The sequence below is a fragment of the Bombus fervidus genome, chromosome 1 (genome assembly GCF_041682495.2).
Source record: "Bombus fervidus isolate BK054 chromosome 1, iyBomFerv1, whole genome shotgun sequence".
NCBI lineage: Eukaryota > Metazoa > Arthropoda > Insecta > Hymenoptera > Apidae > Bombus > Bombus fervidus.
In genome coordinates this window covers 23,073,065-23,092,748 of record NC_091517.1, presented here as the reverse complement: position 1 = coordinate 23,092,748, position 19,684 = coordinate 23,073,065, and the positions used below count along the sequence as shown (strand labels likewise).

At 34.4% G+C, this 19,684-nt stretch overlaps 2 protein-coding genes across 3 annotated transcripts in view; one reads left to right on the top strand and one right to left on the bottom strand.

The window, feature by feature from the left end:
- Positions 1–19,684, bottom strand: part of LOC139998290 (dual specificity calcium/calmodulin-dependent 3',5'-cyclic nucleotide phosphodiesterase 1) — a 99,130-nt gene that overhangs the window by 56,004 nt on the left and 23,442 nt on the right. The window lies entirely within an intron of this gene.
- Positions 1,326–10,606, top strand: Aglu2 (alpha glucosidase 2). Its single transcript, XM_072022886.1, has 8 exons — positions 1,326–1,507; positions 4,582–4,769; positions 5,484–5,747; positions 6,186–6,437; positions 6,785–6,970; positions 7,414–7,618; positions 8,931–9,273; positions 9,801–10,606. Exons 1-8 carry the CDS (start codon positions 1,348–1,350, stop codon positions 9,934–9,936), a joined length of 1,734 nt encoding a protein of 577 aa, XP_071878987.1. The 5' UTR covers positions 1,326–1,347; the 3' UTR covers positions 9,937–10,606.

Sequence of the window (19,684 nt, the reverse complement as noted above, 5' to 3'; positions counted from 1 at the left end):
ATCCCTAAAGGAGGGTTGACACATTTATAAAATTGTAGAGCCAGTCATTTTAACTGCTGTGGTATTTCTAACGTTAGCATCTAGCGATCTAGCGATTGATCCGGAATTTTCCTAATAACTGATATCATCGTATCGAATGATACGCAGTAAACATTAAAAAAAAAGCGTGAGAAGTTGTAGAAAACGAGGAAACTGGTTAATTGAGGCTCGATAAACAGATCCTTTTACACTTTGACAAGTACCAGTCATTTTGATATAAGTAGCCTTGATACAAAATTATTTTCGGTTTGAATACATAAAAAACAAAATAAAATTCATTCTATTATTCTTTTAGTTATCGTTGCGAAAGTTGTTACATCGTTGTGAGAAAAAATATAACATGAAGTTGGAATTTTAAAATAAAATTGTAAGACCAGCTAATTTGATTGGTGTGCTAGTTCTGGTGTTAAGACTAATTCAAGCTAACCCAAGCTAACCGAAATCTAAAGTCAAACTAAAAAATATTAAATAAAGAAAGTATGGATTACTGAAGTATGTAGAGTGGTTAAAAAAATATTTTTGTGCACACACTTATTTTTCAACGAAGAATTTTTCTTTCCTTAAATTCTACATTTCCTTTCCTTGGCATCAAATTGTTGCAATTATGTGAAAGAACTATCGAATGATACGAAATTTATTACAGTTGGATCTAAGCAACTAGCACATAAATGCGATAATAAACGCAGTGGTGTACAAATAATTTCTGTAGTCACAGTACAAATTATCGAATAGCTAAGCCAAGCCAATTTGAACGACGATTTCCTTCTTTATTTTCCTGTACTTGCAAATTGAAACGACACGAACACGTAATAATGTATACATATTTAAACGCAAACATATGTAAGCTATATTCATGTCCATTTATAAATCTCACTCTAACTTTCTTTCCTTTTCTTTCGTTCTTTTTTATTCTTAATTCCTTCACCAACCTACACGCTCCTCTGCTACGCAGCAAAGTAAAAAGTACGAAAAACACTTTTACGAGTATCTCGAAAACTAAAGCCGAGCGCAAGTTCTAAGTGAAATTATTCAGAATCATGACGAAGAAAATATTCGATGAACTCTAATCGATGTAATTACTAAAAATATCGTAAAAAATACATTGTAAAGGATACACGTACCGTGAAAAGGTGGAACGTCATTCAATTCAAATTGCTCGATTATCGTGCGATTTTTCTGTAGTACCATGTTATTCGTCGCGACTTTTCTCAATGCTCTGTTGATAAGGACACGCGACACGCTGCTCTTTTTTACCATCGAATTTGGCATATAAGAAGCCGAGTGATTGCGCGCCGCATCATTCAAATCATGAAGAACATCAGCTTCGTGGTGATCGTGCTTCTCGTTGCGGTCGGCCTGGCCGCCGCCGAGATCAAGAACAAAGGTTGGTGGAAGAATGCGGTTTTCTATCAAGTATATCCTCGCAGTTTCAAGGATTCGGACAACAATGGCATTGGAGACTTGAAAGGTAGGAAATCCGTAGGAAACATTAGGATGTTCAAGTATCTGGTAACGTTTCGTGACACGCGAACCGTTCGTTGCATCGTTTGAGACAGTTTAAAGAATATCGAGACGAAACAAATGTGAAACGATCGCGATTCACAAAAGCTAGAATAAATAAGATGTAATTTGAACAAATTCGCGATTTAATTATTAATGATAATTAATGAGAAATATACGCTAACCGGTGGAAAAATTTGGATACGGACGCAGTGGTGTGTGAAATATTCTGAAAATTTTATACGATCTTATTTATTAGTCTTCCTATAGATTTCTTTCTTGTAATGTTTCATTCGTTCTCTCGTGATCGTTTTACTCTGTGCTTGGACAACTAACATTTCGCGTTTCTTGTCACATCTTTAATTTAACTTTACTCACACCATATCTACACAGTATGGCCAGGGAATAAGAATTAGGCTCGGAGAAGATTTCAAGCTGGCAAATAAGGCTAAAATTGAAACGTCTAAGCCATAGAGAATCTATTTAAGTGTACGATACTGTAAACTACTTAAAAAAAGTAATAAACTATTGTAAAACATGGTCGTTTAAAGATCGCGATTCAAGCGTTCGTGGAAGGAAGTTTCGTAACGCGACATGTACATCTAGCGAAGTGTAATAACGTGATTCTTAAGGATTGTATCGTCATAATTGCAAACTACAATTGCCGAAGCTGACAGGTGTAAATCGTGTTCCTTTGAAAAATTGTCGGGGGAAACCAACAGAGAGATCGAAAGACTGTATAAATCTACATTATGAATTCTTGATATAAATAGTGATGATGATTTTGTTAATGGTTCGTGTTAGTTCCGCTTAATTAATCAACAAATAAATTAATGATTCGTCCGATCGTACAATTAATATTGAAATTAATTATAGTGTCTAAAGGTAGTATCGTTAGTGGTTAACGATATCTTAAGTGATGCATAAAACACTTGGGCATCTCGTGTACAGTGTTGGCAAACTTGGAACCAATCCAAGGTTTCAATTCCTTGCCTAATTACTATGATATCAGCGGTTATTCCCAGTTAACAGTAAAAAGTAACAGTGATTTTCTATAATAACGAAGGAAATAGGAATAAGCCAGTAGTAAGCGTTAACATATTTAGGAGATTTATACGTTGAACAGTTTTTTCTTATTAGATAAACGAAAGAATAGTCTGCAAACATCCTTGTGTATTTTTTCAAGTAACATCCTTTACTTTTAATTCTTTAATTCTGTACACGTTTCGCAGGAGTAGCATGGCGTACGATAACAAAAGATAAAAACAGTTCCGTAATATTTAATTGTGCTTCTAGCATCGTACTTCCTTTCTTTGATGTACGTGATGTAACGCGCGGTCTTCGAATGCTCGATGGTAATTAAAAGGATGTGTCGAATCCTAGAAAATGTCTCCTACGACGGTGGACTAATGAGATAGCGATAGGATCGATGATTATTTATTTAAAAAACGAATTAATTTAAATAATCGCGTTTCAGACTGTAGTTGGCATTTTTCCCATTTTCATCTTTTTACAAATATTTAATATCTATTAGTGAAATATCTAACTCTCCAGTATTTATATATTTAATATCGATATTTAGATTGCAAATTTTCAGAGATTCACACGACGATAATTGTGCCACGTTTAATGATAAATCATGCTCACGGACAAGACGTAAAATAAAGTGTAGCAAATTTTATTCAGAAATGTCTGTTAACTATAGTCGAAATTTATTCGTTTTAAGGCAATTTATTTTGTTCTAGTATACTACAATTTCTTGTTATACTACAATTTCGATTTTTCGAGTATAATATTTGATAGATTTCACGGCATACTACGAACGACACAGAAGTATCGGTTCGTTTCTAATTTTATATACAGATGAGAACACGTTAATGAGTTCTAAGATTACATTAAATTCTTACTTACTTTGCCGTATGACGCCACGATTATTTGCGTCTTTCACTTACCTGTAACAACATCGATTACGACATTAATAAATTATGCTTGGATGTGTCTTTTTAAATATTAAAACGATACCCGGAATCTTAACAAATTACATCGATATGATTAATAATAAAATACTAACATAGTAAATTTAGTAAATGGTATTATTATAACGTAGCTCCTCCTTTAACACGTATGCATATACAATTGATAATCGACGCTAAGATAGACGAACTATTCAATGGTGATTGTTTAGAATAGCGTACATCTTATCAATTTTGATAAGCTTGAAAAATGTAATCTCAAGGTCAACATTTCGAAGAAATTTTCCCTATACGTATGTACCGATCGCTCGTCTTTGGTCTACAGGTTATTGTATTAGTATCCATAGTATTATCGATTTCATAAATATATTTTTATAGATAAGATGACGTTTTTCAAGTAGCCGTATATAAGCATCCATTGATATCTCATATCTCACAATTTTATTTAATCATACGATAAAAAAAAAAAAAAAAAGGGTAAAAGATTTCATACGATTCTGCCTATCGAACGAAGGAATTTTACAATGTTATTTTTTTATCATATTATCCGTAACATTAATCGAAATATTGCTTGCACATGCATTACCGTTCATAAATATTTCCACGCTTCTAAATTATTGCCAATATATAAAATATATTTCAAATGAAGTTCTTTAATTTAATTTTGACCTTTGATCTTACATTGATCAAACAGTCATGCATATATATTTAGAATTAGTAGATATTGTTGGTAAGATGTAATTGATATTAATTGAATACTACAGGAGAAAAATATCATTAGTCCATTTTCTGACTTTTATATCACTGAACGAGTATATGACTTTTATGTTAGAACGGTATAGTCTGATAAACTCGAAGACCGAATGATATTAACGTAGTTTCTATGTTAATATTCCATTTAATTAATTAACATTAATGTAATTAATCAATATAATTAAATGCATCCCATTCCGTGATATCCATCAAAGTTCATCCTGATCGATTACCACTGTCGTTCGACAGAATATCCTCTATTTGTACTCCTATAATCGTTGGAATTGATAAAAAATTGTACTTGGTTTTCTGACAGGTATTATCAGCAAACTTCAGCATTTCAATTCTACTGGAGTAACAGCGATCTGGCTGTCACCGATCTATAAAAGCCCTATGGACGATTTCGGATATGACATATCAGACTTTAGAGACGTCGATCCAGTCTTCGGTGTCATGAAAGATCTCGAGGATCTTGTGGCAGAGGCTCATAAAATTGGTTTAAAGGTAAAGCGAAATGGAATTTTGCGAATGACGATAAATGAGTTACATTTGATCGTTGATCTTAATCGAATCGTACGATATCGTTGAATCGTGTTAAGCAAGTAAACAACACGCGTGAAGAACGTGTAGAACGAGAGTTTGTTTTAAAGACAAGTTATCTTAACAATTGTAATTTGTTACTTGTTTGTATAACATCGAATTGCGATGCGTATCAGTGTATTTTCAACGCGAAAATAATAAACATTTACCATAATACAATAAAGCAATAATATTACCATAGAAATTATGTTGAAAAAAATCTGAAAATACCTGTTATCATAGCGGTGAGATAAAATATTAAATAATATCAATGAATAGCAATTGTCTCAATGCTAATAAGCGTTTCTTTGATAGCCGAGTTTGTTGAATTATCAGCACTCGCTCAAATATCGCGGTTACCGATTCGTGCCGCGCTTTATCCATGTAAATAATTCAAAATTAGTTTGGTAAATAATATATATAATATAATACATAATAAATAACATAATAAAATATAACAGTACAATATAATAGGCGTGACATAAGACAGTGCACCGTTATAGTTATCATAGTTGGTACTTCACGATTTTTAGCTTTTCCAACATAAACGATCCATCCGTCGATTTGATATATTCACAGGGACTTAGAAAATCGCTAGTAATCGTAAAAGATACGGATAATTTTCTTCTTATTTTTCAGGTTATTTTAGATCTTGTTCCTAATCACACGTCTGAACTGCATTCCTGGTTCAAAGAAAGCATCAATAACACAAAAAAATATGCGAATTACTATATATGGGCCAATGGAAAAAACCCATCTACACCACCTAACAACTGGGTCAGCGTGTTCAATGGATCAGCATGGACGTATAACGAGGAAAGGAAGCAATTCTATTTTCATCAATTCTACAAGTCACAGCCAGACTTGGACTACAGAAACACGGCCGTGCAGCAAGAGATGAAGGTATAGTTCGATCGATTACATTAATATAATTCAAATTGATTCGACGAGATCGCGAATTCCTTTCCATTCTGACTACCGTTTTTGTTCGGAGCTCTCGGTTCTGCTATTCTATGTTTTACGATATCCTATAGTCTATAGAAAGAAAGTAAAGCTAGAGAAAAGTAAGATAAAAAAAAAAAAACTTTTTCGATAGGCATCGATATAGACGATCGATGGGCTGATTTTTACGCACAGATTTAGAAATTGAGAAAGATCATTACGTTATTTTATCCAACATAGTTTTCATGAAAAATCGTGAATCTTCCACGTTGGCCATTAGTATCTGCTAGATTATAGCAAGAACGATGCGATCGCGCTATTGTGATAAACGTATTTTTATATCTTTAGATTTAAAAATTATTTCTAAACGAAACGTGTATGGTTGTCTTATTTTTGCAGGATATAATAAAATTTTGGTTGGACAAAGGAATTGACGGGTTCCGCGTAGACGCTGTACCTTACTTGTTTGAGGTGAATGATTTATCCAAAGACGAACCAACGGTTGATAACGTGGATCCCAGCTTCAATAAAACTAATTACGTCTATTACAATCACATCTATACAAAGGACCTGAATGAAACTTATGATTTAGTACAGAGCTGGCGAAAGTTCGTGGACGAATATGCGGACAAAAATAATCGTGAGGAGATAGTAAGAGAAAGCAAATATATTTTTGAATAATTTTACCTGTCTTAAGGACTATGTTCTATTTAAATTTTGCCAATTCGTAATATTTAATATTTTAGTTTCTTCTTTCGGGTTTTAATCTTTCGAGGTTTAATCTTTGAATATGTCAATGAAATTCGATAGCTTCGCTGGTATCGAGATTTCGATAATATTCAATCTTGAACCTTTTTAACTTCAACAGAATATAGAAAGCGCAGAACACCTCACGGATAAAATTTTCAATATTTAGAACCATTAATCCAAATTTAATCCTATCGCAGAAACCTTATTACTCAAGTAGCCTGTCTCCACGTTAACATTTAATGTTACAGGTGCTTCTGACGGAGGCGTATGCTTCTTTATCGAACATGATCAAGTATTACAACTACGGCTCGCAGATCCCATTCAATTTCAGATTTATAACGGACGCCGATGCAAATTCCAACGCTACTCAGTTGAAGAACGTTATAGATAGTTGGATAAAGTCAATGCCGGAGGGTGGCGTAGCAAATTGGGTGGTACGTAAGTTTTTAATCAAGTCACACAAGAGTCTCGAATAACGTTGAATATGCGTCTTGTTTCTAACGAATAAGACGGAAAATGAGAAATTCTGATTCGTTGGGGAATAAGGAAAATCTGCTCTGTTAATTTAGGGATAAGAAGGCGATTAGAATCCTGAACGTTCGCTTAAATTTTTCATTTTAACAAAATCCCTTCGACTATGTAATACTTTCGAATTAATTACTGATAAAAGAATATCAATTACGTACAATTTTTGTCGTGTCTAATCGGAAATGAAACTGACTCTTTTCACTGATGAGTGTGTATAACTTTAAGGGATCGAAGATAAATATCATAGAATAAAGAATATTCAAGAAATGCCGAATGTTAAACATCTGGTTGGATTTAGTGCGCGAGTCTATTCCATTGAAAGTATATTTACGTAATTATATTTCTATAGATGGGAAACCACGATCAAGTTCGTCTTGGCTCGCGTTATCCCAATAGGACGGAACAAATGATAATGCTGGAGATGATTTTGCCCGGAGTTGCGGTTACGTACTATGGAGAAGAAATCGGCATGGTGGATATACCTGGCCCTACGAAATACGACGTTCGCGATGGCTGCCGATCACCATTCCAATGGGATAACACTACCAATGCAGGTAAATACCAATAATATTATACCAATAATAATACCAATTAATATCATTTTAGTCTATGGTATTGTGATAATGTAAAGAAGATAGGATGAGATATGTATTTATATGTATCTTCCTTCGTTTAAAAATTATTTAAAAACGATGGTAAAACATATCTTATATATATTTCACTTACAAATAGTATAAGTACGATCGGTATAGTATAAAGCAGTAAGATATTTCTACATAAATACAATTTTGATAAAAAGTTAAACATTTTATGGAACTTATATCTAATATATCTTTTATCAGTATTTTATCATGGGATCATTGTACTTACGTGCAAAGTATTATATCAAGATCAAATGTGTTTTTCTCATTTACATTTTCCAGAATATTTTCACATATTCCTTGTGTTGTTCGTTCAATTTCCTGGGGGATGTTGTCCCTCAACTTGTTTTAATTGTGCTGGATTTATTTTCACAGACCTCCACTTTGAATACTTTCATAGAAAAAATCTAGAATTGTTAAATCAAGCGGACGAGAAACTCGATCAAGCTCAGTACCACTTTCTCACTGATTTTGATAACAAGTTTTTATTACGATAACACACTCTTGAGACACGAAACGTTCCATGATAAAATTTAATGGATATAAGATGTACTACTATATATATGTGTGTGTGTGTTTGATCTTGTTTTGTTTAAAAACTATTTAGGAACGAAGTGATACAACTTCTTTTATCTACTACCTTTTACTTCCGTTTATTGCTAGGAGAATTTTTAGTTTTGTAGGATTAGCGGTGAATTTGAAATTCCTTTCTACAGTTCAATAACAATTGAAGGGTAACTCCAATATTTAAATTGTATCTATTTCAAGAGAAAGAGAGGTATAGCTTTCGTATTCAATGGCCTCATATTCATAAATGCAGAATGTTTTATTACCGCAAATGTTAGTAGACTGTGAATTTATAATAGGTTTTGAATTGAGTTTTGTTGATTTATTTAAATTACTGGAACATGCAGCTGCATTTTTATTTTAACAGTCAATCCTTTTCGCTTCTAGATAAGTTCGTAAACAAATCGGCGGAAATTACATATATGTATAACTGCTTAATTATTTCAATGTTACATCGCAGTGACATTTTCTGTTAAGAATCGACTAGTTCATTTTTATTTCATATCATTTGTCAAACTTATTATTTATTTACAATAAGATTTATGAGTGAAACAATATATAGCGTAGCAAATACTTTAATGCAGGAAGCTTAGATCAAACCATTAGATATATTTACCAACTGTTATATACCTACGTTAAGCTCAAATTCTATTCGTAGGTTTCAGTAACGCCACAGTGACATGGCTACCCGTCAACGATAACTACAAAGACGTCAATTTGCAGAAAGAGAAGAACGAGAAGACTTCTACCTATCAGCTTTACACTAAATTAATCGAATTACGAAAGAGCAATACGCTGAAACATGGTTCTCTCGTAACGAAAGATTTATCAAAATCTGTGCTCGCTGTTATGCGAGAAAGCGAAACAGAAACTGTATCGCTTTTGATCAATATTTCGAAAAACAGAACTTCGGTGAACTTGTCGCAATTGGGCTCAATCAGGGTGAACGAAAAGCCAACTAAGGTACAACTCGGTAGCACGAACTTCGATAAAGCGTCAGGGTAAGTGAAAACAATTATTCGAATCGAATTCTGCTTGTATATTCTAATCGATCATTAAGATCATTTTGAACAAAGTCTAATCGATCGATATAATTTTAATAAAGTATAAGCATGGTTTATGTCCGTAGAAACAGAACATTCTCGACGAACGTAAGTAGCAGGACATACATATAGTGGCTCGTAAAAATATTCGAGAATTTATAGAAACTTTTTATAAATATATTATGTGTGTCATACGAAGCATTTTGAAATTTCATTAATATGACAATGGGACACACCTATCGTTGTTATGTCGATAAATTTTGAATGTGTCTGTAAATGTATATAGAAATTACGGGATATTTATCGCACGTGTTTATTATACTTTACCATTTGAATGACTAATTATTCATTACGTTAGTAAGTCAATTTAACGAGGGCATCTGTGGCATTAATTACACGTTTCAGACCGCTATTTACGCTGTATATTAATTTCTTTTCAATCATCGAATTCAGCACTAGTGACATAACAATAATTTATTTTTCAGCACCTTGGTTGATGACTCGAAAATCGAACTTCCTGGACATGCAGCCGTCATTCTGATTTCGTCCGGTGCTAGTTTAGTCAGTTACTCAGTCATATCTCTTGTATTCTCAGTGTTGTTTTCCCTCCTCCCATGGTAAAACGTAAAAACTGTTTGTCCGCTGTCCGTACTTACTCGTAGACTTATGTGATATGTAAATTTTAGACTTTAAGCTTATTCGATGATGCATTTGTGGTTTGCCGAATTTCATCGCGTTCTTAATAGCGCGTTGTACTTTGTTCCCGTGTTTCGTGGACGTTACAGTTCGCTTCTTCAGGACAGACACGATTTCAACTAAAGCAACTTCAGGATCTGCTCTGTAAAAGTGAACTGCGATGTTCACTGAAAATACTGGAACGAAGCGTAACGAGTTATTAAAAATACAAATATGAATAAGTACAAATATGTTACGTAAGTGATATGTATCTGTCGCGTTTAACGATCGAACAGCACGAAGTATTTAACGCGTAAAAAAATTACATCCAAACGGTCAATATATTATCAAATTGTAATTGAATTGTACGAATAATCACGATTGCGATTAACGCGATAAGATCTCGCGTTGTCGAGCGTAATACACCGATTAGCGGATTGTGCGGGACAGAGTAAAGTGAATTATTCCACTGATAATATTCCCGCATCATTAGACCGTCGTTTTTCTGTCTATAATAAACTTGAAAAGTAAATGAGATAATTGTAACGATACTTATACACTTAGAATTGGAAAATGTTACGCTCTACGAAATAAAAATAAATATTTGGACAACGATCACATCGTGTTGCATTATTGTCCCTGAATGTTGTAATAACGAAACTAAAAAGATTTGGAAGAATATTATTTAAAATCTGTACTCGCATTAACACATTTACATTTTCTCAGGTAAAATATTCCATTTGCCGCTTCTGAATATCCGAGAAAACTTATTATTATTTTATTATTTTATTAAGTCTTATTATTCTCTTTTTGCCATCCTTGATCTTCTTCGCTTAAAAAATGCTTACAGGTTGTATAATTATTACAAGTTTAAAATATTCACGGGCCATACGATTGTTAGAAATAAATCATACAGGTACGTGACAGGTATTATTAACGTAACGATTAATTAAATTCTCTGAACAGAACAATTTAACTTCGTCAAGAGGGTGATGTGGAACGTAAGAGCGTAGGAAAGACTTGCGAGAAGAATTCTTTGAGAAATTGGATAAAGAATTAATATACATTGTATATACCAGAGATGTCATAATTTTAGGTTGCTTATATAGCCACACAGGTAGAAAAGACGGTGATAAACTTCCGGTCCATTTCATGATAACAATAACAAAATAAATGACAATGGCAAGTCGTTAATAGACATCTGTATGCTTAACGAACTAAGAATAACAAATGGATTTTACGAACACAAACACACCTATAAATATACCTGGGGAGGCGAAACAAAGAAATCAAAACTTATAAGCGAATGAATCATAGATTATCCGATTTTGAAACAGAGAACCTGTATCGAACTACACGACGTAAGAGTACAAAGAAGAGTAACACGTAAATCAGACTACTATTTATTACATTATTTATTTATTTATTAAGGTCGATGTATCACTAATTTTTGTACAAGAAGATCTCCTAGAGTAGAGTTTGTTCCAGAAAAGTACTAAAAGTGATTATCAGCAATGAGCATAGCTTCGCAAAAAGATGAAAGGACAATAATTGAAATGAAAGACTATTGACTCGAATTTCGTGCTGTAAGTCAATTCGCCACTGTCTTTCATAACGTGGTGTTCTAAAATTATTGAAAAAATTCATTATATTATTCGGTAAAATATAATAATATAAAATTCATTATATTGTTCAGTCGCGAGAACGAATCTCAGCGGAGGATAAAATTATAACGAAATTAATTATGCGAAACTAACGAAACGATAGGTTAAAAAAAAAAAAAAAATGCGCGAAATACGTGACTAAATCCAAATTCCAAGAATCTTGACTTGTACCGCAATAATTTTCAATCCGAGATTTTTCCTGATCCTTAAAAAAATCCTCCACTCGGATGCGATTTCCAATACACAAGTATGTAACAACGAGCATGATTTGCGCGTTATCCCGTCGATGGCGTGCGAATAATACATAATATCGCGGCTCTGTGACTTTATTAAACACCTGTTGCGTGTCATTTTACAACGCTTCCTTAGTAGGAAGATCAGCTGGAAAGAAAATCGAGTTTCACGGCGTTAACCGAGAAAAAGGACGGCTATCGGATCGAACCGATCCGTTATCGATCTCTCCGCTTCTTCTTCTTCTTCTCTCATCCGATTTCCACCGCAATCTGTCCACGCCCTACGTCACTACGCCCTCGTATCGTTCACGCAGAAATTTATGTGACCGGATTCGTACCTGCTGAGACAGAATGGTCGATGAACGAACGGGGATACGCGACAGAAGGAATTACGGTTGTTACTGTTACCGTTCCGTTGTTGGAATTCGGCCAAACGAACCCTGATAAAACTCTTCTGTTAAACCTGATATTTCTTTCCCTAAATCTTCGCTCAGTTTTCCACGCGTTTCTACGATGGAATCGCTTTACTTCGAGTGATTTCCTTACATTCAGCTTCTCGTTCTTTCAAGAATTCCCTTGCGAACTGGAATTATTAGATGTTGTTATCGATTATGTGATAGTACGAAATAGACTTTGGCGAACTATTTTCCCACAGTTCGTTGTTATGGCTTTAGCCTAGAATTATGTAATTATGAATTAAACTTGAAAATTGAAATTTCATTGTACAACGACGGTGCAAAAATATGTATTAAAAGTACATAAAATAAATGTATATAATATAAATATTTTGTAATATCGATACAACAAAATCGTGTAAAGTATAACCAATCGTTAAAATTCGCAGTATCGTTACTTGGAGTGTCGATCGTTGGTAAATAGGAAGAATATGCACGCAAAATTTAACATGTACATTTTTTTAATCTGATGATTTAAGCGACTTTTTCAATAAGATAATTTGAACGTTCCTAACTTGCCAAATTGTTTAACTGTAAGTACAGTGGAAAAGTACATTCGACAATTCCCTATTGCGCTTTCCGAACAATCTTTGGTACTGTGAAGAGATAGTAACCTTTTATAGCCATTCAGATTTTATATTTCACGCGGAATACCGAAACAAGCTTTAGTTCTATTTTTGAAACTCGATAAAAATTTACTGGACTTTCCCGCTTTTACGCTTTATTATCTACTGTGATAAGATTATAGTATTACATAGTTGTTCGCTAAAGTGAACGCTTATACAAACTTTCTATGAATATATTACATTATATAATATACTATACTTGTTATACAAAATATTTTAAAATTTTATTAACATCATGATGAGATACAATTATCGTGATTAAATTGGTGGAAACAGGTCTGAAATGGTACATAGAAATTAAAAAATATTTAACACTAGAACTATCACACCAATCAAATTAGCTGGTCTTACAATTTTATTTTAAAATTCCAACTTCATGTTATATTTTTTCTCACAACGATGCAACGACTTTCGCAACGATAACTAAAAGAATAATATAATGAATTTTATTTTGTTTTTTTTTTTTTTTTTTTTTATTCAAAATCAAAATAATTTTGTATCAAAGCTACTTATACCAATACCAATCAAAATGACTGGTACTTGTCAAAGTGTAAAAGGGTCCTGCAATCTGTTTATCGAGCCTCGATTAACCAGTTTCCTCGTTTTCTACAACTTCTCACGCGTTTTTTTAATTTTTACCGCGTATCATTCGATACGACGATATCAGTTATCAGGAAAATTCCGGATCGATCGCTAGATCGCTAGATGCTAACGTTAGAAATACCACAGCAGTTAAAATGACTGGTTCTACAATTTTATAGATGTGTCAATCCTCGTTTAGGGCTCCCAGATGGATTAACAATACCAGAAATCTACTACATAACATGGAAGAAAGTAATAAATCAGCAAATATAAAAACATTCTATTATTATGTAATTTTTAAAAGCCAGTCAGTTTGACTGTGTTTGATAGAAATAGTTTCGTGTTAACTATCGATAGTTTTAGCGTTAATGCAAGCATACGCTTTGCAATTACGGTAATATTTAAACAATCGATTCGGAGGAACAATCCAATGGGTCAAAATCGAAAAAAGAAAATCTTTTGTTTCAACGTTAAGTCGACTATTACGTTTAAATTCTCGAGTCTTATCTTTGCTATTTTATATTAATTATTACCGCGTTTAATAAATAAAATCCGTTTCGTATATTAAAAAGTTGTAAACTTTAACTATAGTTTTATGAGCTTCTAACCGATTTCTTAAAGGAGGAGGTTACTCAATGCGACAAGTATATTTTTTAAATGTTTTTTTTTTTTGTTTATAAACTGACACTACGATGAACAAGGCTCTAGAACCAGTTTCAATTTCCAACTAATTGGTTCTAGAGCCAATTACGTTATTTTCGTTGTATTTGAAAAATATGGGTATCGAAAATGTTCATGGCTGGATCAAAATCATTGAAAGATTTCATCGTGAGAGTAGTTAAGGGAGCAAATAAGAATGGAATTGAAAGCGTCGCTGGTATCCGAGTTTTAACCAACGTAAAATGTTTATAGCCCTTATACCGTGAGGGCAGCAACGCGACGGAGTTTGCCATCGCGATCTGCCAGCTATCAACGTTGCTCGTAAATGCGTGCATAAGAATTTTAATACCCACTCACATTGGCTAGATGTCAACAGACTTTAATGATTCTTTGAGAGCGGCCACGATATTGCCCGCTCGATTACCAGTAACCGTGAAACGACTATACGATGCAAAAAACCGCCAAACGATCTTTAACGCTTTCTAATGTTATCCATCCATTGTACGTGTATAGCGTATTATGAAAATTCAAGCAGTATGTTCGCAGAAATCAACGAACAATTATATAAATTCGTATGTTTCCATCTTCTTCTTATCGACTTTTCTAACGAAGACTCATATTGTAGTATCGTGGACAAAAGGCCTAAAAGATATCGGGCGAACTATAAACAATGTGGCGAGAAAGCCAAAGTGCCGACAGGTCCGACGATATATCGTTGGTCCTTCGATCGAATAATTACGCGGAAAAGACCTACGTGACCCTGGCCGTGAGTGGTTGCGGAACACGTGCGAGGTGGAGCTAAGACGAAAGACAAAGGGATGCTAAGGGAGAAAGACGAATTAACGGGCAGTGTTACTGGAGAAGTCAAAGAGTAGTAGTTGAGAAATCAGAGAGCGTGAGTTGAGAAGCCAGAGAATGTGAATCGAGAAGTCAGGGAGATAGCGTTGCTATTGTTGTCTAGAGAGTGTGGTCCGCGTAAGAGAGACCATAAGAGATGTTGCAAATTAACTATTTAGTTGTCTAAATTATAGTACGTTATTGTATATAGTTCACGTTAAACAACCATCGTTTACTGTTTAACCAACATCTGTTTAATCCATTTATTGTAAATAAATTAATTGTAGTAAGGATACTGCAATATTACATACTATAGTTATGTAAGTAATTTCACAGGTTAAATGTTCAAATGGATATTTATATTTTGCGACGGTAACATACATTACGGTAATGAATTACTCTTTCTTAATAATTGATTTATTTTCTCGTGACAATTTAATTTTTATGTAATAATCGTAGCAACGATTAGCAACATGACAAACTCTGTTACACTACGGTGATATACTTTATTCCTAATCGATTTTTACGTCAGCTATTTGCAAGAGATGGGAGCATTTTGTCATTTTATTTTATATTCATTTTTCTAATTTCGTATTTATCCCTCGCTAGTTTTTTGTTAATCATTATTTTGCCTTTCCATTTTGTCGGATAAGTATTACAAGTACGCGTAGCTGTATTTTATCAACGATCATTTCGCGAATATTTTTCAGACGGCTTAAAATCGACGAAATGATAGCAACTGCTCTAAACGTTTGCCAAAGAACCAGCTTGGGTCTATCGGATAACACGAAACATTCTGAGTGGACGAATATTCCTCGAGCTTTCAATTTCTCTCTGGAACATGTTAAGTCGAATTGAAAACGTTGCGTGTGACGTTCGTACGAATTCAGAGCTGTGCGATCAAAAATCTTTACGTAGCCGTTCACAGATCGCCCTCCATAGGAACGTGTTGCCTGCACGAGAAAGGTACAAAGAAATACATCTCGTGTCGCATCGAACGATGGAAAAATGAATATTCAGAGTCGATAGCTCGATATTTCAAGTATCTTTCGGTATCGAAATATTTTGTATCTCTGGCATCATTCTAGGCAATACAAAGAAATATTCGAAGAATGCAGAGTTTCCTTATATTTAGACTGCGAACGTTTATGCAAATTCATATGTCTATGAATATCTATAATAAAAGAAAAATTAACTACACAGAGATTGGTTTTACCTACTGAATCTTACGAGTACTTACGTTTTGCATGTTTTATATATTTTTGAATATTATACACATCCTAATTTCCTATAATAAATAGCCGCAGTCTATTCATAACTAAACAAAAAATACTATATGAAGTAAAATACTAAACGAAGAATTATTTACAATTATATATTTGAAGATATACAGGAAAGGAACACGATATACGTATTACGTATAGGTCGCGTCTTTTATTTTATTTATTTTTTTTTTTTTTTTTTATATAGGAGAGTAAAGGAAGAGAGATTCTCATTTCTAATATCTCTACCTATTAATCAGTTAAATCAACCTTAACCACTATAATAACTATTCCTGTATTTGATACCAAAATCAAATCAATTACCATTAAATCGAATGATTACCAATATAAAGACTCTATTATCTCTCACCAATTTTTTCATTTGTCTAAAATTCTATTCCTCTTAACATCTATTAACTCTATTAATCCCAGGCGTTGGTTATCGTAACTAGGACAAAATATTTCGCTATAAAAAGATGTACGCGGCGTAGTTTTCATAGTAAATGAAAAATTGGCTTCATTCGTAACGAGTCGTGCTCGGAAATTTGCTCGCCACCAAGCGATTAAGTAACTCCGGTTGCGTTCTCAAGGCGCATTTATCCACGGCTCGATTTACTCTCTCTTTCTCTCTCTCTCTCTCTCTCTTCCTCTGTTGGTAAGAACGCCTGGCGAAATTAATCAATAACTTAATTACGTCGACGCGTAATTAAATACCCCGTAAAACTCTGCCGAGGATCGTGTTTGTGGCCGGAAAACACCGCAGTTCTAGCCGTGTGCTGGCGCAACGAAACAATAACAGGTCAACGGCGAGCGCGGAGAAGAACGCAACAAATAATGGCCATCCGAGGAAGAAGCGGGAAAGTTTCCGGACTTGCGAACGCTCGGTTCCAAGTTTGGAACCTCGAACGATCTCACCGTCGCTTCTCTGTTTCGCTGGCGATGAGTTTCCAGATGTAACTTCGACTAATCCTTGTTTGAAATATGCTTAAGTAAAAGATTAACAAGAGGCACGCCAATTCGTCGGTGAAATTAACAAGGTGACATCAACAATGACAAATGAACAGCGAGTCAAGATATCCTTTGTACTTACATAGGATTAGGTGACTATTTTGAAACTTGCGTAGGTGTTCTATCGGTATAGTATCGTATCTGTGGTAACGATTAATTAATTCTTTGAAAGTTTTGCTTTTGTATCGCTCATACTCGGACGTATCGAAATTATACGATAAGTGAGAATCAAAATTCTATCGCGCAGAAATAATATGATACTCGATGCAATATTTTAACGCGAGATAGTTGAGAAAGGGAACAACCTGATAAATTCGACGGTATATAAACTTTTTGAAAATCGGTGAAAAGTCCAAAATGTTTCGAACGAAACGAATAATGTTGGTTTAGTTATTACGCAGATTTAACAGTCTGCATAATTACTGTTATGTTGAAATTTTCATTGTACCTTGAAATATCGTGAATAATTTAAAAAATACAATTCTCTCTCGAACAGCATTGCCATTTATAGCGAAGACACTTCGTTTACAGTCTTAGTGTCGATTATCGAAACGTGATTTAGAGCATAAAACGTAACTTTCCAAGGTAATAACTAAAAGTATCGACAATATACATTTTTCGAGGACAACATCCGTATGGAACGGAAATATCCTCTTTTCGTGTTGAGATAGAATTCGCGAACGTTTGAAAGACGTGTCACTCTGTCAAGGATGAGAACGAAAGTGACAAAGGAAACGCGAAGGGTGTCGACTTTTGTCGAACGTGTGTGGTTCACCGCGTTGTTTTCGTAGCATGAATTATGCATCGGGTTTGAACTATCGATGCTATCTCTGAATAGAGCCCGTTTCGAACGCATTTCAATGGTAGACCAATGATTCCGTACCGGCGATCCTGCAAGCATAATTTTATACATCGGCTTTTATTAGAATCGAGCAACGCCGATGAATTGCGGAATATGAGCATTCATCGCAAGCCTAAATTCAATTCGTTGCGCCACCGATGATCACCTACGGTGCGTATTATAAGCCGTACCGTCGTTTGAAAGAGAATCGAGGAAGTTTCCCCGAATTTCTCAGCACTCGTTTGCATGAAAATGCTATTCAGATCAACGCGTTTAACAACAATTTTATCAATATCGTCTTTGGAGCTGGTAAGGTCTTGAACGTGACAGAAGCTTTTACAACGGGGTTGTATATGATCACGTTTGAAATAATTACACACGTAAGTCTCAGCTTAATGAGTTACGAAAAGTTTACGTTATATTACAAAATTATATTACAAGCGTGAGATTTTGTGATGGCGACGAGATAAAATTTAATGGCTGGTATTAATTCATAAAATTCGAGCTTGGAGAAAACAACTTTCCCTATGCTGATATATCTAAAGCGTTAAAATTTGTTAATTGACGTTTAGAGAACTTCGTTCGTGCGCAGACGATTTATCAAATTTCTAATCAAATATAATCAAATATCAAAACAGTAATCAAATTTGTATAATGAATAATGAAATCAGATTATAAATGTAGAAGGGTAATTAATCTTAAAATCTTCTCATGACAAACTAATATTAAAATGCTGAATATCCAAAGCGGGTGGAAATTCAGCCGGCTCTTGACTAACGATCGGTACGTAAAGTAGACACGAACAGCGGCCAAAGTCATGGAAAGGTTGAAAGTAACCACGAGAAGGTAATTAGAAGTAACGTGGCAGTTCGAAGGACTGTTTCGCGTTGATGAACGCGACGTTTCTTTTTCTCTCGGAGCATTCCCGCGAGGTGAGGGCAAGTAAAAGGCAAGTAAAAGGTAATTCTCTCGGGATCCGATAAAAGGAAGTTAGTTTCATCCAATTTCTACATGTTAACCGAATGTATTCCCGCGAACCTTCGTATTTCTTGGCCATTTCATATTCGAACGAGGAAAAGCGTTCCATTGGAAACTAATTTCGGCCCGTGTGTCGAGCTTATCCCCTCCCCTCTTCCTTTTTCTCCGATTAACAAAAGGCTGTCGTCATCGAATACGAAATTACTTTGCCCGATCAAATAGCGAAATCCTGAGATCAAGATAGGAAAAGTCGTTGAAATTCAAATGCGCTCGCATCCACGGGGATACCGTTATTAGCTGTTACAAGTATCTCTCGTTTCAGTTAAAACGTCTGTTATAATTCTTATTTCCATTTTGCTTAACCATTGTATTTTACACGATTCGTATCCCGATGTATACTTTGGTCCGGCGTAACTCTATTTTTCTAAGAAGCTGCAATCGCTAGAACAAAGCGAATTTTTGTTTTTCTCTAAAAACAGACGAATTTTTCTCCGAAGGAAACGCAAAATAGCATTCGCGGGAAATTCGGTAAGCTTCAAAGGACTTTC

Coding starts and splice junctions, on each gene's coding strand:
- Aglu2 (XM_072022886.1), top strand. CDS start 1,348: ATGAAGAACATCAGCTTCGTGGTGATCGTGCTTCTCGTTGCGGTCGGC. Junction 5,748..6,185: donor CCGTGCAGCAAGAGATGAAG/GTATAGTTCGAT, acceptor TTATTTTTGCAG/GATATAATAAAATTTTGGTT. Junction 6,438..6,784: donor AAAATAATCGTGAGGAGATA/GTAAGAGAAAGC, acceptor TTAATGTTACAG/GTGCTTCTGACGGAGGCGTA.